Source organism: Muntiacus reevesi, chromosome 5, assembly GCF_963930625.1.
Source record: "Muntiacus reevesi chromosome 5, mMunRee1.1, whole genome shotgun sequence".
Classification (NCBI taxonomy): domain Eukaryota; kingdom Metazoa; phylum Chordata; class Mammalia; order Artiodactyla; family Cervidae; genus Muntiacus; species Muntiacus reevesi.
Genome location: NC_089253.1, coordinates 115,338,707 through 115,366,360, shown reverse-complemented (window position 1 = coordinate 115,366,360; position 27,654 = coordinate 115,338,707). Strand labels below are relative to the sequence as shown.

General features: G+C 37.1%; 1 protein-coding gene across 3 annotated transcripts in view; it reads left to right on the top strand.

The window, feature by feature from the left end:
- RPS6KC1 (ribosomal protein S6 kinase C1) overlaps positions 1-27,269 on the top strand; it is a 195,389-nt gene extending 168,120 nt beyond the window's left edge. For all 3 annotated transcript variants that reach the window (XM_065936225.1, XM_065936224.1, XM_065936223.1), the window contains 3 exons: positions 14,818-14,900; positions 15,968-16,063; positions 26,347-27,269. In XM_065936225.1, coding sequence (XP_065792297.1) covers positions 14,818-14,900; positions 15,968-16,063; positions 26,347-26,457 — 290 coding nt within the window. In that variant the 3' untranslated portion in view covers positions 26,458-27,269. The remainder of the gene's footprint in view (positions 1-14,817; positions 14,901-15,967; positions 16,064-26,346) is intronic.
- Positions 27,270-27,654: the final 385 nt, after the last annotated feature.

Below are 27,654 nucleotides of genomic sequence, written 5' to 3'. Positions count from 1 at the left end.
CTCATAAGGAGCAAAAATTTGTGATTTACCTTTTCTTTCAAAACCGAATAGCAGTGCTGCTGATAAAAATACAAGTAGACTTTGCTCCTCTTCTCAGAGGGGTGAAGCAGTGATAAGAAGCTGTTTCAGTGGTTAAAATCACGAATCAGTGAACACACGGGGACATAAGGTACTAAGTTATCTTTTGATCTACCCCTTGTAGTACTAAGGGTTGAAGTACTTCTCCCATGTCCCCCTTTCCCTCCTGTTTCCCAGCTCTGACCTTAGTATTATTGTCCAAGTAACTCTGAAGCACGTTAAGCAGCTGATGTTTGGTTAGAAAGTAAAGTGATCAGAAGATTGTGATGAGGACAACTCACTTCTGTTTAAACAGCACGCAGCCTCTCCCTCACCACTCCTCCCTCCTGGGAATCCTTATCACCATTTGTCCTAAAAACATTGTCCACCTGCCCTGTACTCTGTAATATCAGCAGTGTATCTTTTTATCTTGTGGATGATGTGCCTTTATATTTTGAGAAAATTTTCCAGTAACAGATTCGACAGAAACTTGAGCAAATGCCAAACTAGCAGGGGGGCCATTATTCTGCTCTATAAATAAGTTTAAAAAAGAAAACACACACAGAGAAACCTGTGAATCAACATGTTTTGGTCTAATTGAGGGGAAAAGCAAGATAGATAAATTTTGAAATGCAAATGATCACCTTCTGTTATTTAAGTATAGTTTCTGCCAACTTTGAGATCTTAGATTTTAAAAAGTCATAGTTTAACACTTCAACGATGTATATACCACCAAGGATGTCCGATGTTCACAAGTTTCTACAGTGAAACGAAGAACTTAAAAAAGTTGTCACTTTTTTATGTTAAAGAAAATAAATCCAACAACAAAAAGACAAAAACCATGGCGCTTTCTCTGTCTACATCTGTGAAAAAGCCAGCAAATAAATGGGTGCAGCTGCAGGCCCATCAAGAGGGTCTTGAGAATACGAATTCACTGATCAAACCCAACCCTGTTTTCAGAGTAGAAGCCATTCCTTTTATATTCACTTTGTATCCTTAGATTATCCAGGATGATTCTCTAGAAAGGTTTTATTTTAAATAAACATCATTCATGGCAAATGGGTTCCTTTCACGCCGTAGAAACACAGAGCAGAGTTCAGGAAAAGAAAGAGTGAAGAAATAGTCCCCAAAGTGGGGATAGATTTTACAGCATGACAATATAAATATAACACTATCTAGTTTACATCTGAGGAGAGTTTCAGATATTTATTAAGAGACGTCTAGACAGAGTCTCTTATTTTTTTAAAACTTATTTATTTTTAATTGAAGGATGATTGCATTACAGTATTGTGTTGGTTTCTGCCATACATCAATCTCCTGTTTTTTGTTACGAGAGATTTTAGGATAATCTGGAGTATTGTAGAAAAACTGGAGTTAATTGGTTATTCTTCTCCAGAGGGCTTCCTTATAGTTACTCTGATTTTATTTCTGTTTGTATATACTACCTACAAACACAGATCTATGTAAAAGATTTTATGGGCTTTATCACTGGAGCTATTAGCTTATCATAATATAGACTAAAATTTTTGTTACAGTATTTTAAATATAGAGGAAAAATAAAATGTCAAAAAAGTATTTTTTTTCTTTTAGCAGTATTTTTCTCTTAGCGGTCTCTTCTTTCATCATAAAAAAGCAGCTAGAACATAGCCCTAATAATAGTAAGCACATAAAAACACAAAAGACTGGATTTGAAAGTTTAATCTAGTTTAATAAAGACAAGTGAGTAAAATCTGTTTATATGTTAGATTTTATGCTAACATAATCACTGAAGTTTCCCATTCTAGTCCTAGTCTTAACAAGTTGATATGGTATCCTATCAGCGTGTCCTTCACCTTTATTTTCCACCCTATTATGAGCCTTTATAAATGCTTGAGATTTGCATTGATATTTCTCATTGAATTCTTTCCACACTTGAGAATTTATAGGTCAGTGTGTGTGTAAATTGAAGTCCAAAGTGCTTTTTGCCACAATCCAATCTCCACGCTCCCCGATGTCAACTGACAGCTTTGCTTCCTCTCTCAGGCGATTTCACACTTGGAAACCGCTCACAGCTGATGGTGAAAAGTGAAACATAGAAAAACCATGCTGAAGACTATCTGCAAAATTCAGTTTTCGAGCATGACACTTATTTACTACCTCTCTTTGCTCTTGCCTGATTATTGTCAGATAATCCATGAATATATTTGGGGACATAGTCTCTCCTGCCTTTCTCCATAAGCACGCTTTACACACGATTAGTTGCCTTTTAAGCATGGTGTTCTGTGTGACAGTTATGTATTTGATAATCAGATCTAAGACTCAGACCATGAATGCTTTAAAATACCATGAGGGCATCATAGGTTTAAGATTTAGAATATTACAATGGAATTGAGAATTATCAAAACTCAGTATTCTGAAATCAGCCATTAACTCATTGCGTGACCTTAGGCAAGGTATTTAAGACTTTGTAGGCCTTAATTTATCAGTAGTGAAATAGATTTTTAAAAACTTCTTTCTTAACATTATATTTTGAAAAAATTTCAAACATACAGAAAAGTTGGAAGAATTGTACATCCATATTTATCTGTCACCTAGATTCTGCATTTAATATCCTATAATATTAATATTTGCTTTATCATATATCTACCCGAAGTAGATTTATTGAATATTGAGAAGATGCCAGATGTCAGATGATCTAATAGCCTTCTTATACAAAATTTAGTCAAAATTGGAGTCCAGCTTACTAAGGCAAGAACTTTTCCCCTAAGGAATAAATACTGATTTCTTGTCTAACATCAGTAAGTTAAAAAATTATTTCACTTGGAGGACTTTCTAAGTATTCTGTTTTTACTCATGTATCATTTGTACGTAAATGATATGCAATATGGAAATGAGGAGTTTATGGAAAATATTTTCACTTGGAGGAAAAAAGCCAAGACAGCTCTTGAGTAGTGTGAAATATAAATGCCAAGATTTTTAACAAAGTTGTCTAAAAGAAGAATCATTTAGATCACAGAATTTCTGGGTCCTAGGTAACTTCACCATGGGTGAGGAATCTAATTTTAAGCCTGCGAAGTTGATAGAGAAAGCAGACGAATATAGATGTATATTTTGAAATAATAATGTTATAACCAGTAAGTATGGCTGTATTTCTGGTGTAGTCTTCCACCCCTTAGGAAAAGGAAGAAAAAGGCAAGAGGGAGCTATAGAAGTTATTTTAAAAGAGTGAAATATCTGTGGTTAATATTTAAACGTCATGTTTCAAACAGAAGCTCTTTTGTTTGATTTACCCTTAAGCAAAACTTCAGTGGTAGCTCTCTTGTACATAGTAAATGTTTTAATGTTTTCCTCGAATGATTAGCAAGGACTTTTAATCTTTTGCCTTTAGTTCCTAATGTTATAAAACTAAATCTATATCGTCTTTGAGAGAAGCAGTATCTTTTCAAGCTTGCCATAGAACAGTGGATATTTTACATGAGGAAAATTCTCTCCATCAGCACATTCCACCCCCGTCAATGCCCCTGTGTACTGATGAAGCTTGTGCCCTGAGTATGTTAGGTTAAGCAAAAAGAGGCTCAAGTCAACCTAAGTCTTAATTAACCGTGTCCAGGAGGGTAAGAGCTTTCTGATGGAAAGAAGATTAAAGGGTTGCTTTATGTATGTTGGGCTTCCCAGAGAACTGAGTTGGTAAAGAATCTGCCTGCAATGCAGGAGACCTTGGTACGATTGCTGGGTCGGGAAGGTCTGCTGGAAAAGGGATAAGCTACGCACTCTAGTATTCTTGGGCTTCCCTTGTGGCTCCGCTGGTAAAGAATCCGCCTGCAATGCAGGAGAACTGGGTTCGATCCCTGGATTGGGAAGATCCCTTGGAGAAAGGAATGGCTATCCACTCCAGTATTCTGGCATAGAGAATTCCATGGACTGTATAGTCCATGGGGGTCACAAAGAGTCAGAAATGACTGAGCAACTTTCACTTTCACTTTTGTACGTTTGAGGGTCTGGAACCATGGGATCGATCCCTAGGCAGGGTGTATCCTGAAGCCCTCATGAATCCCTTAATAATGGGCCAGTCACCTTCACCTCTAAATAGACTCATTCTGAAACCATACTTCTCATCAGATCAGAATGTGATTTGGATCTAGTGGTAAAAATGAGACAGAGTAATAGAGTGTTTAGTCCTTGTTATTTGGCACTTGAGTAAATAATTTATTAGTCCCTCTCAAGAGAAGAAAGTCTTTAGCTATTAGAACTAGAGAATTGATAAGGGTAAATGAATTGATACTGTATTTCACCTCTTCTGTGTAAAAACAATGTCTCTGTCCATTTCCTAGTACTACCTGATATTGGGGAATAAGTGGTTTACTTCAAGCTTTAGATTATTAAAAGAAAGTCAGTTTTCATCTCTTATTTCCTCCTAATCTTTCTCTTTATGATCTTAGACAAATTTCTTTTTTAGAAGAGGAACATGAGATTAGATACTTAAATGGTTTTAAATAATAGCTGCGTTGTAATGCTTCTTAATTTTAAGACCAAATGTGTTTTCGGCAATTGTTCAGTTAATTGGCCTCACCACCACATTATTCTGAAGAAGACGGTTCCCGGTAGAAAGTAAAATATCTTTTACTCCTGATATTTAACACAAAGATGAAAGCTGAGTTCAACATTACATACCAGAACTCCTGGCAAGCTACTTTGACCAAATCCTCAATTTTTATACGATAAAATCTTGTCAGTTTGAATCGCCAGGAAGTAACCAGGTCTGATGCCTTCTAAACAGTTATTCATAAATACTTCCTTCAAATAAATGTTTTAAAATCCTAAGGTTTTAAAAAATTGATGATAAAACAAATAGAATTCCTGAGGCTCCCTTCATAGCAGTGCATGTAGCTCTGCCTGCCTAAGAGCAGCAGAGCAGCAGGGAGACGGAAGACCGTGCCTGTCATATTCACGGTTTCCAGTTAGCCTTTTCTCATCAATCAACTGTAATGGCTTTGGTTGGGTAACACGGTGACACCTGATGGCTCTTCAGAACGGAGTTGTTGTGATATGATCAATGGAAAGTGGAAAGTGGATTTTTTCCTCCCAGAAATGCAGCGTGAGAGTTCAGTAAGCAGGACTGTACAGAGCTCAGAATAGAATCAGTCAGTCAACCAGAAGTCATCTGGTAGTTACCTGTTTCTTATTTTATCTCACAGAAAACAATGTAGTAACGGTACCTATAAACTTCCTTGAACAAGTAATTTTTGGCTCTGGAATGCTGCATCTAGTTAAATCAAGGAGTCCTGACCCAAGTTGTGCAGATAATTGTGTCAAAGCTCAGACCATGGTTGCCAGGTTACCTCGACAAGGAATTAAAATGTGGGCAGTGAGAGAAGCAGAATTCTGTCAAACCTCACCTGAATTGTCTTAGTGTGGTGTGTTACTTATGTTCAGGTCTCCACAGTAAAACCCAGGGCCCAGGGTTTCATATCATTAGATTACGTGGAAACCACCCGAATTAGTCTGCTGCTGGTAGGAGGCAAGGCTAGAGACTGGGATGAGCCAAGAGAGGGCAGGAGCCCCGCCTTCCTCGCATCACCAGAGGCGTGAGGAGAAGCACAGGGCTCGGCCGCTGCAAACTGTCCCCTCCGGAAAGTGCCAGCCCCTGGCATCGGTCTTCTCTGGTGACATTCTAACGAGTCCGAGTGATGCAACAGCAGCGACTTTTAAGCGGTTCATACACTCTGCTTGACAGTAAGGTATTTGAATAATCAGTTAAGTACAACGTTGAAGGACTTTTATGGAGTATGGAGCCAGATAACTGGGCAGCTTACATTTTCTGAAATACAGATAGAACTTTATTAAATAAAAAAGGAGCAAGATGCCCATTTGAAAGGGTGGGCTAGGAAATGCAGATTTCTAGTTAGGGTTTCCAGGCTGTAGTTAGGGATTATCTCCAGCTTACCCATTTGCAGCACATTTCATGTCATTGTATCTAGATTCCTTCCATTGAACGGGGGCAGAGGAAAGCTCAGTTTACTTGCCAGTTCTGTCTTCTTCCTACTCCCAGGGCTTTCAGTTCCTTTTCCTTACCACATGCCATCCATGCCAGGACAGACTGTAGCAGTCACACTCTGCAGAGGGGAGCCCTGGAAGGTGTACACTTGACCGCCCCTCTTTAAGCCACCATCATCTCTTCCCGGGACTATTGCAGTCCTTAGCTCACTGACCTCCATTTCTACCTTGTTCTAATCTGGGTTTCATCCAGCAGCCAGAGTGATGCTTTAGATAATGTTTAAAACTTTCTGGCCTACCACATGAAAGATGCAGAAAGACTTGCTGTAGATCTCTGTGCTCAATGAGACTTAAAGAAAATGCATGCAATGCATTCTTTGCTGGTGTTTTGAATGCATCGTGCTACAAAACACAAGGTGGAGATAGTTGTTCAACACACATTTATTAACGTGCTGTCTTTGTGCCAGGTACTGTGCCTCGGAGCTAGAAATAAGACATATTTGGTTTGATATTGACAGTTACTGTTGAAGATTTGTGTGAAGAGACAGCCCAAACAGTAGACATACACAGTTAGTTAACTAGGACGCTAACAGACTTTATAGGTGAATAGTTACGTTTACAGAATTGTAATTTACCAAACTAACAAAAGATATGCGTAGCTGTCCCTCTTCTCACAGTTTAGTTCCATGTATTGTTGGATATATAAAGAAAAAAGAAATGTTTTCTTCCATGTTTCTTTTAGCTGTATAGTCACTATCTGTAGTGGAAGACTAATGCTCAGCCCCTGCATAGAAAATCTTTATACACAGCAAGAGCTGGTGAGAGAAATTGACTAGAATTTTGTAATTCTAGTTCCTTTCAATTAGCAACAGATGCTGCAGGGAAAGACTGTCGGTGTAGAAACACAGGACTAATGTTTCCATGCTCTAGCTGACATGGAATGCTCATTGCAGAAGAAAGATATTCTTTTCCTTGGTTCACATATATCACTGATGATAGATCACATTAAAATAAAAATTTCTGTCTAAGGCCATTAAGGAAGTCTGACTCCTTTGGAAGAAAGTTAACAAACTATTTGTTTTAAATTTTACTGAACACTTACAGAAATTATGGAAAATCTAAACACCACAGTTTTTCTTTTTTTGTGATTCTGTAAAAGTGTATGTGGTACTTAATTTTAAGTTTTGTAAGAATGTGGCTTAATTTTTATATTGTCTTATTCACCAAAGATCTCTTTTATTCTAAAAGCTTCTATATTTTTCTTACTTTTTTCCCCTAAAAGAGAGACTTGGAATCCTCCAGTCGTAATTAGTGTCAAAATTTAAAGAATTGTTTTGGGAAGAAAATCCTGTGACATTAGAGAACTGCATTTTACCCCCTGCCCCCGCCACCTCCCCTCAAAGTATACTTACTACTGATTATCATTTTAATATGTTCTATAGATGTATGTCTTTAAAACTGTTCCATCATTTTGATATTTGGATCAAGTGCTCCATCATTTATGTAACTAATTCTTTTAGAATCTAAATATTGGCCTAACTTTACTGTTATATAAATACTTTATTTGCAACAATAGTTGCTTTTTCATTGAGTTTTATATGACCTCTTAATAACAGTTCCTCAATTACTGTAACTTCGAGAGTGAAGAGAAATGAAGCGTCTAAGATTGTTTTTATTAAAAAGAAGTGTAGTTAAGGGAAAGAGTTTGGGAGAGATATTTAAATACTCTAAATAGAATTTCTCTATATGTGAACTTACTGTATTTCCTATCATATTCTGAATGGAAGAGAGCAGCAACAGAATATACTGCCAGAGGGAAGTCAAGGAATTGTCTCTTAGTATTTTTGGAATGCGGGTGAGTAGCTGTTTGTTGTTATCAGTAGAGGTAAGGAGAAGGATGCGATGATGGGTGGATCTCCCTTAGTGGAAAAACCAGGGAACAGAATCAAGTGACGTCACCAGTCTGAAAATGTGCCTTAAATTCATCAAAGCCTAAATGCGGGATACCAGATTGCCTTCTTTACCAAGCACCATAGCAGTAATGTCTCCTAAAGAAAGTAAATTCTAAATCTGGGAATTCACAGTTACTTTAAATGCAAGGCAGTTCCCTCATCATAAACCTTTATGGGAAGGTTGGTGTTCATTTTTAAAGCTTGGGTTTGAGACACGTTTTCTAGCTTTTAAAGTTTTCTGTACAATTTCTCGCTTAGTTTTAGTATTATCTACAGTTCTTTTTGAGTCATGTCTTTGACAGATCCACGTGGCTACAACTGTGTAGCCCTAGAAGGCAGGGCCTGGGTCGGTAGATAGTACATGTTGTGATTTCAGTAATGTTGGGATCACCTGGTCTCTCCAGTGTCTCAGACTTCTTGTAGTCTAAGAGCGTATACTTTGCGTCTTTCCCTTCACTTCTCATACACATAGAGATTTTTTTTGTCTCCTGAGTCCACGGTTTCTGTTTTTTTACTTTTCTGGAGTGAGGCTGCTTGTAACAGTTTTGTGATCAGGTTAGCATTATTATTTTTGATTGTAAGAAGGAGACAGTAAACTCTATCATAAGGACTATAAAACTCTTATGTTTTAGCAAGCCTTTTGACAATATGGGTTACTAAAGTAGCATTATTTTTCTGAAAAATATCCTAGCTTGTTGAAGTGTTCTGTGAGTTAAACGTGAGTGAAACAGAGGTAAACAAGGCATGTTTTTATGTTGTGGTATCTTTATTGTTTTATTTAAATTTGCTGTTTTACTTGTGATATCTTTATTGCTTTATTTAAACTTGTTATTTCACCTGTGAATTTTGGTAGTTTGAAACATTAGTGTGAATCGATGAGATTTTATATTGTTAGGCTATGAGGATTGATAGGGCTAAAATGGGAGTTCTAGAATTTTACTAAAGAGTTCTTAGATATTTGCTGTCCTCCAAAAAATTTGGATGAGTTGAAATCTCTAATCTGGAGCTGAGCTTGTGTCTCCATTACGTTAAATGATGATGGCGGTTAGATTTAGTCACACTGATTCATTTCGCTCGCCATCAGGTCTCGGGAAAGGAAGAGTCACTGTGGAGAGAAAGGAGAAGAAAGACTGCGGAACGCTGGCTCATTTTAACAGAATCCCGCTCTTTGGGCGTCTTAGGTTAGTGGAGAGAGAAGTTATGAGAAAAGCTCATGAGTGCTTTTGAAAACACTTTCAGGATCATAAAATTACAGGTAGAAAGAATGTTAGAAGTCTGGCTGTCATCATTTTCCGAGAAGCTGAAATACCCAGCCAGGCTCAAACAGTAGCAGAACTAGAACCCCATCGGTACATTTCTTTGACTGGAAGACAGAAATCCGGCATCCTTTCATATCACTATCTCTTTTTGAGTTTTTGTGGGAATAACCTGAGGATTTGTTTTTTTCTGTAGGAAATAGTTTACTTCCTCCACCCTCCCAACTCCCCATCACTTTGCTCAATGCCTGTGGCCCTGCCATACTTATGGAGACTAGGGAGACTGCTCAGCCGCCCTGAAATCTGCAAATACAGGATGTAGTGTCGGAGGAAGGGTCCGCATGGAAACTGAACACATTGGGTTTTATAGAGAAGATATTTTGAAAATTGACAAAGCAGTGGTAGAATTTATCCTTTAAATTTTTTCTGCTCCCCCCCTCCCCCCCACCGAGATTTTAAACATTCAAGGTGGGAGTTAAAGGAATTTCTCAGCTTTACTATGTTATACTTTAAAAGAATATACGAATAGAAGAGCTTTTAATAGAAGCCTCACAGATTTATTTGATATTTCTTTATATTCTCTGTGTTTGACGTTAGCTATGCATACCTACTTACCTTGTGTTTGTAGTAGCTATCATGTAGTTTTATATATGAATTGGTACTCTTGTTTAATGCTTGAAATTTTGTATAGACTTTAGAAATGAGCAGTCTTAGAATATCAGTTTTGACAATTGCACAACTTCAGTCTTCTTTTTGGCAATGAGATTTCAGAGTGTATTAAATTTTTAATCTAAGAATTATTGATCTATAAGGAATGTTAAAAAGACAACCAAAATCTTTTATTCTGTTTATTAAAAGAACATGAAATTCTATTTTAAAACCCTAAAGGGGAAACTATGACTCTCTGCTTCCAGTTGTTCCAACATTTACATTTTCTTAGCCTTTGGACTCCTTTGGTGGCTCAGACGGTAAAGCGTCTGTCTACAATGAGGGAGAGCCGGGTTCGATCCCTGGGTCGGGAAGAGTCCCCTGGAGAAGGAAATGGCAACCCACTCCAGTATTCTTGCCTGGAGAATCCCATGGACGGAGGAGCCTAGTAGGCTGCAGTCCATGGGGTCGCTATGAGTCAGACACGACTGAGGGACTTCACTTTCACTTTCTAGCCATTGGAAAGTTCTTTGTATCTTATCTAAATACAAAGCTCTTTGTTGTAGTTCAGAGTTATCTATTAAAATCAAGGACAGTTGGTTATGATGTCAATTTCACATTCATTAATGAATCCCTGCTTAATATAAACTCATTTTGAAGTGGTTCAAGCTGCATTGTTAAGGGGATGGATTTAAAATTGTTTAGTGTGTTTTTTCATATTTCCATGAGAAAAAAATTAACTTTTCAAAGTTGCTATCTTTATTTATTAGTCCAGTCAGATTAAAGATGATATTCAGCTTAGCTGCCTCCAGATTTTCAGGTGCAGTTTTTCTTAGATTGGGGTTTCAGTAGTTTCTTTAGGCTCAAGTGCTTTAGAAATTCTGCTTAACCAATGGTGGCCAAGGGGTGAGGGGAGGAAAGAGAGAATTAGAGGAGGGGAAAAGAAGCAGGCCATTTGTGGAAGAAAGAAGAGGGGAAGATCACGGGAAGATAGGAAAAGAAATGGGGAGTTGATGAAGGAGACTAAGGTTGATGGTGCTAGAGCCAGTGGTCATATGAGGTGCCGTGTAGCACATCCTGGACCGGACAGTGAGCCCATTGAAGATGGGAAGTAAATTGGCTTTAGGCCTATCTGGGTCTCTTGCTACTGTCTGTGCTGTCTCACACTCAGACTGAGGCTCGTTTTGAAGCGGTATGTTGGTTGTTACCTACCTGTTAAGGACTCGGGCAGAAAATTGTGAGAGATTTCAAAGCAGCATAAAAACCAATGAACCTTGTTCTTAGACGCCTTAGTTGAGCGAGATTGCAGAAAACCAATAGAGGCATGGCACCTTGTCTGTCTCCTGAAGTGCCTCTCAGACTTTTCTGTCCAAGTATTTCTGACTGTAGAGGTGGTATGAAATGGTGACCTCTGAGACTAGTCATATGATCCTGACGTTGCTTTGAAGTCTTTTTATCTTGCAAATCCATGCAAGGTTTACTTTCTGTTCCATGATGGGTCTGTGTTTCTTTTAATAATAAAACAACGTCCTGCCCCCTCCCAGGCGTAACAATCTTTGATGCTCAGGATGCACTGCGCTTATGGCAGCGTCAAGGAGCGCCCCCACCCCCGCCCCGCCGCACACGTGGTGACATGTCTCACCCCCAGCCGCCTTCCTAGCCGTGATCTGGGAAGCAGGCAAACACATGGCGTTTGGTCGTCTAGGCTGCACTGGTGATGGCACTCTGGACCTTAGCTGAATTTGAAAGGTCCCTTTGTAAATTGTATTAGCCATTGGTTACCTTGCGAAGACTGACCCCGGTGACCCTTTGCTCAGCTGTGACAGGACACCTTTGTGAGCAGAGGCTCGGGGTCTGATTCTGGTGTAGAGCTCCTCAGGGCCTGTTGTTAGACCCTCCAACCCTCTGATTTTTCACAACCTGATCTGAGCTGATGGGGTCAGGTGCTCCCCCTGCCCTTGAACACACAAACGTAGTATTCTTTCTCCTCCAAAGTCATTCTACCAAGTAAGTTCTCCATAAGGATGCTTGGAAATTTTAAATAATTCGTGTAAAATGTTAAACACAGTTCCTTACATATAGTAAACAGTCAACAGATGTTAGCTACTGTTTTATTGTTGCAACTATCATTATTGCAATACATGCCTACTAGCAACAATCATACACAGAAAGTTAGACTTGGAGGTGCCACATTCAAAACAGATGGCTGGTCATTAATTTGGGATCCTGAGTTGTGAACGTGTAACACCTTTGTAAAAGTAAGGAATATATAGTACTTGCTGTATGATTAAAGAAAATGACATAACATATTCTTGAGCAAGATATTTAAGAAGAAAGCCATTAACGCTGCTAGGGGGAAACTGACTTTAACTTCACATTCTTTAGCAACACAGTAAGTCACAGAGTTCTGCAGAGCAACAGTGCCTAGCAGGGACCTAGTTTGGACTGCTCATATGTGTTGGTTTGAATGAATCAAATATGTTGAGACCTCCTTATGGAGACCTGAATGTATACATGCCTGGTTAAGCAAGACATTTGAATGTTACTGAATGTTTAGCAAGAAGCCATTTCAGAATTTTGAATAGGTAAGTGATATAATCTATTGCCTGCCTTAGGCTAGAGGGAAATGTGCAAAAGGTTATATATGATGACAGGGCTGTGGTAAATTTCTTCTACTTTCCAAATGTTTCCAAAGTTTCTAGAGCACTCTTCTGAAGGTGATGGTGTCTCTCTGTGTGGGTTCAGGAATGGGGGTGCGGGTAGTGTATTTGAATCTGGGAGGGGTAGTGTAAGTACTTTGAATGAGAGCCCCCAAGGAATGGTCCCTCAAGAAAATCTCCTTCCAGGAAATCCGTAAGTGTCAGAATTGTAGATTATAGAGCTCAATTTAACCTAGAGGCCCTCAGATCTAATCCTCGTGTTAGGATGAGATCAAGTGAATTCCCCAAGGTTCTTAGGCCAGGACTCTCGATTCGTAGTCCTCTACTGTCTCACATATATTATAGACACGTTAAAGTAGAGATCGCTTCTCAGCCTTTCGGCTAAGTTCAAGTGTAAAGTTGTAGAGCAAACTGTAGGCAGACAGATTCTTAGGGAGGACTGACCTGTAGTAGCTTCATCTTTCCTGCCTCCAACAAGCCTGAATGAAGTTTTCATGTCATTTCACTGTATGTTTAAAACTATACCACTTAGATATTCGTGTAGGTTAGTAAGTATAGAATGAAAATAAAGATCTCACCATCCCAGAGGCAAAAACTAAAATATTTTGTTGTATTTTCTCACCAGTCTCTTAGAAAAAAATACATATTTTAAAAATTAAGATTCTATTGTTTTATAGCTTGTTTTTTAAAATTTGCTATATCCAAACATTTACTTACATACTTCAACCTTGTGTGAATACATCATTTAAAATGCTTATGTAGTAATATTTCATCAATGTGCCAATATATGTTTAACTGAACCTCTGTTGTCAGATAGTAAGGTAGTTCTCAGTTTTTCAAACAAATTGGCTATTTTATGACTGCAAATGGCTCTCAGAGGATTAGGAGACTTCTGATCATTCACACAATAACTTGTGTTAGTGAAGTATCTGTGTTTTCTTCTTACCACCTTGCTGAGAGCAGCTGCGTGAGAGAAGAGAGGTTGCCATTTGGTGGAGAGCAAAACCGGGGGAGGAAGGACTGGGTGGGAGCTAGTGTGGAGGGTGTCGTTGAATGTAGGCCGTTGGCAACCCAGGATGGGGTAGGGATAAGGAAGAAGGTTGCTGCAGTGGAGTAATTTCAGCATTCTGCATAGAAATGACTTTTTCTGATGCATGTGACCTTTACTTTAAGACTTAAAACTCAAGCTGTATTACAAGTCTTTTTGATTTTCCAACATAGTAGATTCGCTAAGTATCCGTTAAAAGACTGGGCACCTGAGCACATCTTCAGTATGTTATTATTGTCCAAGTTCCAACCTAACTACTTACAAAGCCTTTTCAGCATGATTGTGAGTTGTGGGCTACCTCCAGACAAATAGCAAGCATGTTTTGTCAGTCTAATGGAAATGAAAGGGCAGATATATTCAGGCTTAGTGACTAGTTGGATCTTATTAGGAAAGGACAAGAAGACATCAAAACAGGAGTTAGCTAAAAACCTCAAAAATGGTGAAATGAGGAGTTATTGCTGATTTGTGGAGAAACCTGAAAGATGACACCTGAAAACTATATTACATTTCAAGAACTTGTGCTGGTGAGAGATAGGGATAACACAGATAAAATTGTAATTTGGAGATATTCTAAAAGCCCTTATCTTAGCCAGTAGTTTCAGTTGTGGCTTAAAACATCGTATCTGTCTGTACTTCTGAATATCAAAATGAGTAAATTTGCATTTCACATGCTCCGTCTTTAGTTGAAAACAATTGATTAAATAGAAGAGGGGTGATGCTATAAACTGGGTCTTAGTTCTGCTGCTGATTTTCTGTATGACATTGGACAAGACATTTCACCTTTCTGGTTTCTGGTCTGTAACTCAAAGGATAATTAATACTGGTTTAGATAATTTTTCAAGTTCCTTCTGAAACCTAGAGTCTTTATTTCAAAAACAAAAAATGACCTCTGAGATAGAGTTGACTGTATATTCTCAAATTTGAAAAATTAAGCAAAATGCTGATCTAGTAGATTCATGTAACTTTTAAGTATAGCATCTTGAAGGTGTCCGTCTATCAGCTAAAGAACAAATGTCTCAGTTCAATATATGACTGCATAGAAAAAAAAATGCAACCACAGTAGGTGACCAAAGGGATAAGTAACTTTCAGGAATTTTGAAAGCCCAGTAGTATTTAGTATGTGCTCTCTCAGCATTAAAAAGGTCACCTTGCTAATACATGTTAATTTTGAGAGTTTAATTGACCTTTAGAATTTTAATATCCACCTTTTTTGGTGTGTTTAGAGGTTGGAGCGATCACAGAAGAAACTGCAGCCTGTGATTGGTGGAGTTTGGGTGCTGTCCTCTTTGAACTTCTCACTGGCAAGGTAAGCAGTGACCTGGAGGTTTAATAAGTTTATCCAGATGCTGCCTTGATTTCAAATTGAGAATATTTAGCCTTTGCCTTTAGTTTTTAGGTTGGGGACTAAGTAAGAAAACCTTGATATCAAAAGGAATGGGACACCAGAAAAATGCAAATTTATCAAGATTCCAGATTTTTTAAAAAGTAGAATTGTATTACATTGAATAAATTGATAGTAAAATTCTCTTATGTCACAGTGTTAGTACATAGCAAGTTATAAGACTAGACATTCTTTCTCTTCTTTCTCTGTGATTCAGTTTTAACAGAGTTAAACCTGTAAGGGTTGTGTAAGGATTTGTTAGAATTCTCTGTTTTAAACACCTGTCTGAAATCAGGCGGGAATTATCATTTTAGAAAATTAATGTAGATATTAAAGGTAGCATAATTTTTTTTCTCAATACTGTAAATTTTTCCTCTCTGTTCTGGCTTAAGTACAGAATTCATACTTTCTCTGATCAATATCTTTTAAGTAAGATATCTGAAGTTAATAGATCCTAATAGAGTATTGTGCAGATTGCCTCCTGGGACTAAAATAGAGGAAATGAATAATCATACCTTTGTAAACTGTCATCTACCTTAAATATGTAGTTAATACTGAGCTCCTAACATTGTTGTGAAATATACAAATCACCTATAGATATTAATACATTTGAGCCATAAGGTGCTATACATATATAAAGCATTATTATTAACAAATTCTTGACTTTGGACGTTTTTAAGAACATTAAAAAATTTCCGAGATACTGAATCCTGTTTTAGGTTTTGGCTGTAATGGAATCTTTCTATTATGGGCCGTTTTCTTTATATCTAAGGGAAAAGGGCAAGTGGCATAAGCTTATGATGTGATTTTGATGACTGCCTTTTTTCCAGTTAGAAGTTCTTTAGGCTCATAGCCTTTGTCCTAGACTGCTTAGAGGGCACTGCGGCGAAGGTGGTTGTTGAGCTGTCTGTATTTTGCTGTCTATAAACCCTATGATGGAACAGAATATGATGTTATTTCGGATAAGAAGTGTATGTGATTGATTGTTTCAGACTCTGGTTGAGTGCCATCCAGCAGGAATAAATACTCACACCACTTTGAACATGCCAGAATGTGTCTCTGAAGAGGCTCGCTCACTCATTCAACAGGTAATTTAATTGACCTATTGGCCAAGTATATCAACCATGCAAATTGGCAGAGCCCACAGCTCTAAAACCTTAAAGAAATTCGTTTTGGGCAAGAAGGACCCATTAGTAATTACATTCAGAACTAGTACTGTGTATCTTTTGGCTTCTGTTATTATCTAAGTATTGGTGATTTCAGAGAGAACAGTTCAAAGTTGTATTACGTTTTTTTTATTTCTGAAATCCAGGCTAATGTTTAGTCAGTTCCATATATCTGTGTAGGCGTGAGATTTAAGTATTGCTTTTAAGCCTATCTGTAGCTGCTTTATATTTTGTAACCATGTATGAATGGCTCTTTTTTTTCCTTTTTTTAAAAAGTTATTGAAGCGTTTATTCCTTAGAGCTAGTCTCGACATTTCATAAATGGCTATTTTAAAACTTTAATTCATATTGATTAGCTTAGGAACTGGCTGGTTGGGAGAGAAGTGGTAGAAAATCTTGCCAAGTTAAATTACTTTAGATCTGTTCATGGAACTTGAATATTGTTGTCAGTTACTGTATTTCTGGTGGCTTTGAAAAAAGAGACTATTGATAATTAAAGTTTGGTATCCCAGAGGCAGGCTTACTCTAGTGAGCTCCTTAAATTGATTCCCTACATTTAAAATGCTTGTCTAGCTTTATGGCAGACTCACCACAGATCAGCAAGAATTGTCAGAACTGCGATCCCTTACGCTTTTGGGAAAATATCAAGGGAAAATTTATTTGAAAAAGATGAAGAACCAAAGTTTTTGTTTAATGAAAGATAAATTATTTTTTAAATCAGGGAAAACAAAATTTGTTAAAAAAAAAAAAAAAGAGAGAGGAAAAAGAGGAGGGGATAATATATTAAGAAAAGATTTACCTAGTATTTTCTTGGGCAGTGATTTTAGTTCCATTCAGCAAATATAGATAAAGGCATGGTATCACAAGCTGCAAACCTGAGACTCACAAATAGCTATATCACAGATGGATTTGATAAAGGCTATCAGAGAGGTTTAAAAAGTACTTTGGCAAGTCAGGATAAAGAGGTGTTATAACTGATGCAGTGGTGGTGTTAGGGAAGTTTTTGTGTAGTGAGTGTTATTTTTGTGGAGCCTTAGCCAGAATTTTGGCATTGCAGGGTTAGATGTGGGGGAATAACTGGGCGGAATGAAAAGTCTGAACGAAGGCAAGGACTGAGTCAGGAAGACTCAATTTGGGAAATCAAAAGTTTGGTTTATCCAGAGTACAGGGTGAATATAAGGATGAGTCATAGTAGTAAATGAGCATGGAAAGAGAAGCTGGGATTCTCTTATCATGAATACCAGTGGAGGATGATAGTATTTAATTCAGTAAAAAAGTTGAAATTTGAAGTTTTTGTGCACACAGAGTGAAAGGATCAGAGTTGTGCTTCAGGAGGATTCATTTGTCCAGAGTATGTAAAATAAAAAGAAACATAATTAGGTTGAAAATAGTGAGATGAGAGTACCCTGAACACTTTGTCCAAGGATTAAGAGGTAATGTAAGGATTCATAAAACATTTCATTCTAATGGAGAGAAAGGACAGCTCCTCCTCTATTTTCCTCTTATTTGTTGTGGAACAGCAAACTAAATTCAAAATATTTTTTTTGTCTATTAATTTAAGGAAGGCTAGCAACTGCTGTTGTTTGTTTCTCTTTCTTAAAGATGTAGTCATCATGACAAATATTGAGAATAGAATTCCCTGCATTAATTAATAAAAGTCTGCTGCTCCTGTCTATCAGAATTTATATTGTAAGGAGTCTGAGCTTAAGGTATGTTAAGTTCCCTATACAGTTGTGTATATATCTTACATAGTATACTTATATAGTGTATATGTACACTTATACAGTGAAGCAGCATTCTGTCCCTGGCCTGCCTAAGGAAACTAGCACTCACGTTAAGGAAACATCATCAGGAAAGGGAAAAGAGGTCTCTTGGCATGATTAGCAATCTGTCATTTTGACTTTCCTCTTCCACTACCTCACAGTTCATAGAGGTTATTTTAAAAAATCATCAAATGATTTATATGGAAAGAATTATTCCGCTTTGAGGAGATTTTCCTCTCTTTGGTCTTTTTAGCTGCCTGCTTTCTTCCTAGAGTTCATAATTCCCTGTACTCATGGTTTAGTCATCTCAGTCCAAGTGAATGGTGCTAAAGTAAGCACAGTTACATTTTGAATGCAATTAAAAAATATATATATTTACAATTTACAGAGCCTCAGAGCATGCATGTTGTACTTCACAGTGTACATTTAGTTCTTTATGACACAATTGCTTTGTCAGTTGAAAGATACTCTATGAGAAAAAGACCATCAAAACAAATTTCTATGCTTCCATGGCTCAGCTTTGTTGTCTATTCTTTAAGAGAAAAGAAGTTGGCAGTGATTGTCTTGGTTTTGCCACTGGTCAACACATTTTCTTAGCAGAAAAATCTCTGTGAAATCTCTCAGAAGATCTGAAATAGTATTAATATTTTAAATGGCAGAATAAGCAAGATGGTCGTGGGTAAAACAGTTATATTTTTGCCTGTGGATTTATACTTACAAGTTTATAGACGAGGAATTTCATAATGAGGTCATGTTTTGGAGAGAATGGGGGTGGTAAAACCAATTGTAACAAGAAAGAGAATTTACATGTTTACATATTTGCTGAAATGTTAAAAAACATGCTATAGTTATAGTTAATTCTTACCAATGTGTGGTATTTTAGTTTTATATTCAAATGTTTGATGCCTTCCACATCTCAATCAGTAGATATGAATTGTCTGATTTTGAAAATGGATTTGTTATGTTAGAATATTCTTAGATGTTTGTTTTATAATAGCAGCTTTTCTCTTAACACACTTTAGCAACTTCTAATATAAAAATTCTTTGTACTCAATACACTTTAATAAAATGTCATTTTGAATGCTGGATACAATAATTTCAAGTGAAAAGACTGAGAGTACAGTCTTTTGAAGTATATACTTCACTGCCTTTGTGGATTTGGTAATATCAAAGTGAAGTAATAGATTCTTGGCATTTGCAGATCACACACTCATAAGGCAGCGTAATGTTGTGGTTAACAGCATGAATTCTGGAGACTTAGTACCTGAATTCAGATCATATCCTTGCTGTCTACTACCTAATATGACCTTAAACAAGTTTCTATCTTCTCGTCTATAAAACAGAGATAGTAACTATTCATAGAGTTGTTGTGAGTTCAATGAACTAATTTATACAAGGCAATTAGAACAGTGCCTAGTACACAGTAAGTATCACGTAAATATTTTATATTATTATTATTGATAGAACACTGAGAGCTCATGACATAGTAATTTATAATTTGACGAAGCATATAGTTGAATTATAGTATAGGGTTGCCAGTGTAAGAGTGAGGCAGCTGCTGGTGATATATGTTGAAAAGGTCTAGAAAAGTAGTGGATTGGCACCCAATAGGAAATCAACTGATATTTTTATATAAATAATTGAATTAATTATAAGTGAATGAAAGAAAAAATAGAAATAAAGGAAAAAGAAGAAACAAATGTGTAGGTTTAATTTGAGTAGTGGGATTTCCTACAGTTATGGAACCATTAATGTAATCATCCAAATATTTTATTGAGGTTGACTAAATTCTGAAGAAAAAAATTACATGCTTTTGGGATATTCTCAGATACGAATGACTAGCCATATATGAGAAGGTTGGAAAGTTCTCTTCTCAAAAAAGGAATTTATAAAGTTGGACAGACTTGGCAGCCCTTTTCAATCACTGATTGACCCCTAAGCTATGCAGGTACAGGGGTGACCCTTAGAAAACCAAGCTTAAAAATGAAAACTTAAAACTTGTTTTCTTAAGAAAGAAAAAAAAATGAGCAGGGCTATCAACCTCTGCTTATTATAGTTGAGAGTGGAGGTGGGGGGAAAGCAGATTTACAAATCTAGCTGAAAAAAGTTACCAAACAAAGAATAAACCAACAAATAGCAATGATAACCATCTTCATGGAAAAAATAATACTCTAGAGTCACTAAAATATATTGTCTAAGGTGTCTCATTTTCAGCAAAATATTGTGAGATATTAGAAAAAAGCAGTCGATAGAAATTGCTCTTGGGTGTCCGCAGATTTTGGGTATAATGAAGACTTCAAAGCAGTTGTTATAGTTATATTCAAAGAATTAAAGGAATCTGAGTATAAATAACTTAAAGGAGGACTTCCCTGGTGTTACAGTGGATAGGAATCGCCTACCAATGCAGGGGACACAGGTTCGATTCCTGGTCCAGAAAGATTCCACATGCCCTGGAGCAGCTAAGCTGGTGTACCACAGCTAGCAAGCCTGCAGTCTAGAGCCTGCGTGCTGCAGCCACTGAAGCCCGTGCACCCAGAAATTGTGCCTCACAACAAGGTCATCACCACAGTGAGAAGCTTGTGTACCATGACGAAGAGAGCAGCCCCTGCTCACTGCAGCTGGAGAAAGCCCGCATGCGGCAGCAAAGACCCAGAGCAAATAAAAATAATTAACTAATTAAACAAGAGTCAAAGGAAAGTAAGACAATAATGAATCACTAAATAAAGATTCTCAATGAGATAGAGATATATTAAAAAAAAAAAAAAAAAGGAACCAAATAGAAATTCTTAAGTTGAAAAGTACAATAACTGAAATGAAGAATTAAATAGGTGAAAAAATTCCCTGGAGCAGCTCAATAGCAAATTTGAGATAGATGAAGGAAAAGTAAAAGAACTTGAAGACCAGGATGATAGTAATTATCCAATCTGAAAAACAGATTAAAAATGTTTGAAGAAAAATGAACAGGGATATGGAGACCTGTAAGATGATATTAAATACACCAAAATACATATAATGGGAGTTCCAGAAAGAGAGGACATAGAGAATAGGGCAGCAAAAATGTTTAAGACATAATAGCTAAAAGTATCACAAATTTGATGAAGAACATTGAAATGCATTCAAGAAACTTAGTGGTCATTAAGTTGGAAAATACAGAGAGATCCACATAGGGATATTTCATCTTTCAATTGTTGAAAGACAAAAACAAAGATGAAAATTTTGAAAGCAGCCACAGAACAACTCGTATTCAAGGGAACATTGATGTCTGACTTCTTATCAGAAACAATGGAAGACAAGTTAGTGGAAAGGCATATTTAAAGTGTCAAAAGGAAGTAACTATCAGCCAAGAATTCCTTATCCAGCAAAATTATCCTTCAAAAAATAAAAATGAAATAAAGAAATTTCCAAGTAAAGACAGAGCATTCATTCCTAGCAGACTTGTCTTATGAGGAATAATACAGGAAGTCCTTAGGCTGAAAGTTATCATATAGTTATGTGAATTCATAGAAATAAAGAGTGTTAGAAAGATAAATATGAGTTAACAGAGAAGACTAAATATGTTTTTTTTTCATTTCTGTGCTCAATTTCTTTTAAAAAACATAGGGTTGAACAAAGCAATATTTACAACACTATGCTAGTAGGTTTATAACATATGTAATATGTAGTACTTAATGACTATAGATGTAGTATTTAATGACATATAGATATAATATACAGTATTTAGGGCTTTTCTGGTGGCTCAGTGGTGAAGAATCTGCCTACCAATGCAGGAGACTTGGGTTCAGTACTGGGGTTGGGAAGATCCCCTGGAGAAGGAAATGGCAACCCACTTCAATATTCTTGCCTGGAAAATCCCATGGACAGGGGAGCCTGTGTACTACACTCCATGGGGTCACCAAAGAGTCACACACAACTTAGCAACTAAACAGCAGCCACAGTACTATTTAAGACAAAGGAAGGCAGAAGGAATAGAACCACAGTAGAGCGAAATTTCTTCATTTCACTGGAAGAAGTAAGTTAGTATTAATCTGAAGTAGACTGTGATAAATTAAGAAGCACATTATAATCTTGATAGCAACCACTCAAAAAATAGTAAGTTAATAGAGGAACTGAAACAGTACAGTGAAAAGTATTGGGCACAAAACAAGACGGTAAAGAGGAATAAAAGAGGCAGTAACTGTGGAAAGCATAGCAAAACGGCAAATGTGAATCACCGTGTTAGTAGTAACATTCAGTGTGACTCTCTAAGCATGTGAAACAAAAGACAAAGATTGTTCACTGGTTAAAGAAGATCCAATTATCAGTGTATGAGAGGCATACTTAAGTTAATAAACACAAATAGGTTGAAAGAAAAAGAGTGGGAAAAGATAAACGATGCAAACAGTGACCACAAGAGAGAGGAAGTGGTTTTGTTAAATATCAGATTAAATAGATGTGAAGATGAGACTTACCAGGGACTAAGATGTTTTATAATGATGAGAGGATCAATACAAAGATATAACAATTATAAATGTATATGCTCTAGTAACAGCTTCAAAACATATGAAGCAGAGTCCAACTGAATTGAAGGAAAAATAGATATTCCAGTAATAAATGGAGGCTTCGATACCCTATTCATGATAATTGATAGAAAATCAGCAAGGATATGGAGACGACTTGAACAACACTATCAAACAACTCTGACATGTATAGAACAATGATTGTAGAGTACATTCTTATCACACGCACACGAATATTCTCTGTGATAGATCATTTGCTATGCCATAAAACAAATTACAGTATCTGAAAGGATTGAAATCACATAGCATACACTGACCGTAACAATTTTTTGTTAGAAATCATCAGCAGAAAGAGATCCGGTGAGTCCATAACAGATGTTTGGAAATTAAACAACACACTTCTAAATAGCCAGAGTCAAAGAAGAAATCCAAGAGAAGCCATGAAATGTTTTTAATGGCGTGAAAACAAACCCACAACATATAAAAATTTACAGGATGCAGGTATATTAATTCTTGAGAAAAATGTATGGCTTTAGAAATCTATATAGGAAAAGAATAGTCTCAAATGAAAATCTCACCTTGTAACTGAGGAAACTAGAAAGAGAAACTGTAAAAAGAAAATAAATCCAAAACAAGAAGAAGAAAGAAAGCAGAAATCAGTGAAGAGAAAATCTTCATTGGCTAGAAAAAAATAAGAGAGAAATTAAATCTCAAGTTGGTTCTTTGAAAAGATCAGCAAAATGGGGAAATGTTTAGCTGACTTCAGAAATGAGTACTTTAAAAAGGCAAGGGAGGGGCTGCCATATGACCCGGCAATCCCACTGCTGGGCATACACACCGAGGAAAGCAGAGTGGAAAGAGACATGTGTACCCCAGTGTTCATCACAGCACTGTTAACAATAGCTAGGACGTAGAAGCAACCTAGATGTCCATTGGCAGACAAATGAATAAGAAAGTTGTGGTACATATACACAATGGAATATTACTCAGCTATTAAAAAGAATGCATTTGAATCAGTTCGAATGAGGTGGATGAACTGGAGTCTGTTATACAGAGTGAAGTAAGTCAGAAAGAAAAACACCAATACAGGATATTAACGCATATGTATGGAATTTATAAAGATGGTAATGATGACCCTATATGCGAGACAACAAAAGAGACACAGAGATAACGAACAGACTTTTGGACTCTGTGGGACAAGGTGAGGGTGGGATGATTTGAGAGAATAGCACTGAAGCATGTATATTACCATATGTGAAATAGATTGCCAGTCCACGTTCGATGCATAAATCAGGGTGCTCAGGGCTGGTGCACTGGGATGACCCTGAGGGATGGAATGGGGAGGGAGGTGGGAGGGGGTTCAGGATGGGGGACACGTGTACACTCATGGCTGTGTACATCCTCTCTTGTCCCTTTGCATCCCATGATTTTTCAATAAAAATGCCAAGATAATTTGGTGAAAAATAGTCTTTTCAACAAATGGTGTTGGGAAAATAAAATATTCACATGCTAAAACCAAAATGAACTAAGACTCTTAATTCATATCATATGCAAAATTAACTTAAAAGTAGCTCATAGACCTATATGTGGAGCTGAAACTATAAAATCATAGGGAAAAAATAGGAGAAAATCTTCATGACCTTGGGTTAAGAAAAGAATTATTAGATGTGACACCAAAATATGATCCATAAAAGAAAAAAAAGATAAAGTGGGCTTCATTAAAATTAAAAACATTTACACTTCAAAAGATAGCAGTAAAAAATTGAAAAGACAGGCCACAGACCGGGAGAAAATACATTCACATCAAGTAATTGGTATGTTTTCAGAATATATAAAGAAACCCTTTAACTCAGTAAGCAGACAGCTCAGTATAAAAACAGGCAAAAATTCACAGGGAGGCTATGTAAATGGCTAATAAGGATATGAAAAGATGCTCAGCATTATTAGTCATTAGGGAATATAAATTAAAACCAGAGTAAGATATCTTACTACACTAGAAGGACTGTAGTAAAGAAGATAGTATCAAGTGTTGATGAGGATATAGACAAACTGAAACTCTCATACATTGCTGACAGGAATGCAAAATGGTGCAGATACTTTAGAAAAGTTTGGTAGTTTCTTAGAAAGCTAAGCATAAACTTAACACACAACTGACTGTTCCCACTCATAGGAAAGTCCTTAGAAGAAATGAAAATACGTGTCTGCAGGAAGTCATATGTGTAAATGTTAAAAACAATACAATTAATTGTAGCCACAACCTGGGAAGTCCATAGGTCCATTAACTGGTGAACAGATTCACAAAATATGTTATTTCCAAATAGTAGTAGTAGTAGTGTTAGTCGCTCAGTCGTGTCCACCTCTTTGCAACCCCATGGACTGTAGCCCACCAGGCTCTTTGGTCCATGGGATTCTCCAGGCAAGAATACTGGAGTGGGTTGCCATTCCTTTACTCCAGGGGATCTTCCTGACCCAGGGATCAAACCTGGGTCTCCTGCATTGCAGGCAGGTTCTTTATCATCTGAGTTACAGGGAAGCCCAAGTAGTTCTATCCAAATTGTGGAATGCTATTCAGAAGCCAAAAGGAACAGACTGTTGACCCCTTCTACACACCTTTCTACAACATGGATGGACCTCAGAAACATTATGCTTAGTGCAAGAAGGCAGCTGCAAAAGACAGCATGTTTTATGATTTCATTTATATGACATATCCAGAAGGGGCAAGTTTATAGAGATAAAAAGCAAATCAGTGGTTGCCTGGGGGTGGGGATGGAAATGTAGATTGACTGCGAATAACATGAAGAAATTTTTTAGGGTGATCAAAGTGATCTCAAACTAGATTGGGGTGGTATTCGCACAGCTCTTCAGATTTGCTGAGACTCATTAGGTTGTACGCTTGCAATAGATAACTTTTGTGCTATGTAAATTGTCTCTCAGTAAAGTTGTTAAAACAAAAATTTGAGGATACATGAGTGTCTTAAGTAACACATTCTTTCAGTATGACCAGCGTCATCTGTTATTGTGTATGACTACTTTTATTTTCCCACTCTTAACAAATCCTATTGCAAATAATATTAACTTATTTTAGACCTGATTCCTATTAGTGAAGAAGTTGAAGCACATTTCACTCATTGGATCAAATTGTTCCATGCGAGTCAGCTCTTTCAAAGAAAGCAATTTTGGAATATGAATTTGCTTATTCAGACCTTCGGCTTCCCAGGTGGGCACTAGTGCTAAAGAACTCGCCTACCAGTGCAGGAGACATAAGAGACGCAGGTTCGATCCCTGGGTTGGGAAGATCCCCTGGAGGAGGGCATTCTTGCCTGGGAAATTCCATGGACAGAGGAGCCTGATGGGCCCCAGTCCATAGGGTCACAAAGAGTTGGATATGACTGAAGTGACTAACACACACATTCAGACCTTAGGTAAGGTTTAGTCCCAGGGCGTATATAATTCACTAGAGGTTGAAAGACCTAGTGTGCTTTTCAGACTTTCTAATCATGAAAGGAGTAGCTGGATCTCTCAGAATTTGGTGCAATATGTAATTAATGTCATGATCATACTTTTGGAGTAGGAAATTGATAGGTGTAACTATCCTATAGTATATAGATATATAGTGTATGTGTATATATATAGAGAGAGATTGTGTAGATATATTAGATATATACTAGATATACTATAGATATATAGTATATAGTAACAAAGTGAGTTACTCAAGGTGATATCATTTGAAAAGCCATAAACTCATTTATATTCCCCAGCGCCCAATAGCTCGAGTGGTGTTACAGACACAGTCCTCTTTTTTTCAAAGATGTATAGTCAGTTGGCTGTCATCAAGTCCGTTTGTTACTGAGGTTGAATTTAGAAGTAGTTTCCTTTCGTTATGTTTTTATTTTCCTTTGATTCTTTAGTTGGATTCCCACTACTCACTTAAATCCTTCCTTTTTAGCTCTTACAGTTCAACCCCGTGGAGCGGCTTGGTGCTGGAGTTGCTGGTGTTGAAGATATCAAATCTCATCCATTTTTTACCCCTGTGGATTGGGCAGAACTGATGAGATGAACAGAGTGCAGGGTTCTCGGCACACATTCTGGCCTTCTCTGCGACAGGCATCTCTAGCACGGAGGCAGCTTGCCTCACACTCACTCACGGGACACCAAGCATTGGGATTAAGAGCTTTAGAGGAAATGGAGAGAAAAGGCCTGAGAGAGAACAACTCCTCTGTAGATACTGTCTGGACAAGATGCCTTTGCATCTTGCTGTTATATATAAACCAAGGTGTGATCTTTATTTTATCTGCATTTAGTGGTGCAGGTCAGTTGTAAACCCAACTAAAAGAGGAATGCCCTTCGAGAACTTCCTCTGAGATGAAACTCCAAGTGTAGAATGAAGTGTTACTTGAAAGGATGACCTTTATATGGCAGCTGACTGTGCTTTTCGCTAACCAAGATATATATACTAAAAGTGCTTCACAAGTAATGGCATCTATGAAGCTTAAAAAATGAGAAAGAATATACACATCATGTCTGATAGGAAACCTCAACCACAATGCTATATAATTAATGTATATCAAATGTGGTCCCATATTCATTCTTTATGAAGTCCACATAGGGAAAAAACACTTCCTATTGTCAACTCTATACTTTCTTGGTTAGTATTGCTAACAGTAGGGTTCCTATGAGCTCTCAGCTCTCTCTCTCTCTCTTTTATCTTTCCACTTGCTACACCCTTTGCCTATTGTCATATTCTGTTCTTCCTACCCCTACTAATACATAGGCAGCCAAAAAGGGAAGGGAGTATTTATTTCCCCAAATTGTATCAACTTAATAAGAACTAAAGAATCATGATGTAAAATAAATGTGCTAAAAACTGAAGTCTCTCTTTCTTTTAATTGCTTACAATTTTTTTTTTTTCTATTCAAAGACCTCTTCCTTTCATTTTGAAAGGTTAGCAATTTCTGCTTCTTACTGCGTTTGACTTCGTTTTAGTTCTTTGGCTGAGTATCCTAAGAACCAAAGGATCTCATCTCAGTGGGATTGAATGGCAATCCTATTTTGTTACGTATTGACAGGATTTCTAGATTTGACCTCCTCCTCTACTTGACATTGTGTCCAAAGAACATGAGTGTTTATACGTTTGTGTTTGTTGTTTCTTTCTGTTGCTAAGACAGCTCCTATAGTCATACTGTGTTTACAACAGAATACAAACTTTTTAAGTTAATGCCTGTTTTTTTAAACTTTATCCAAAGATGAATAAGTC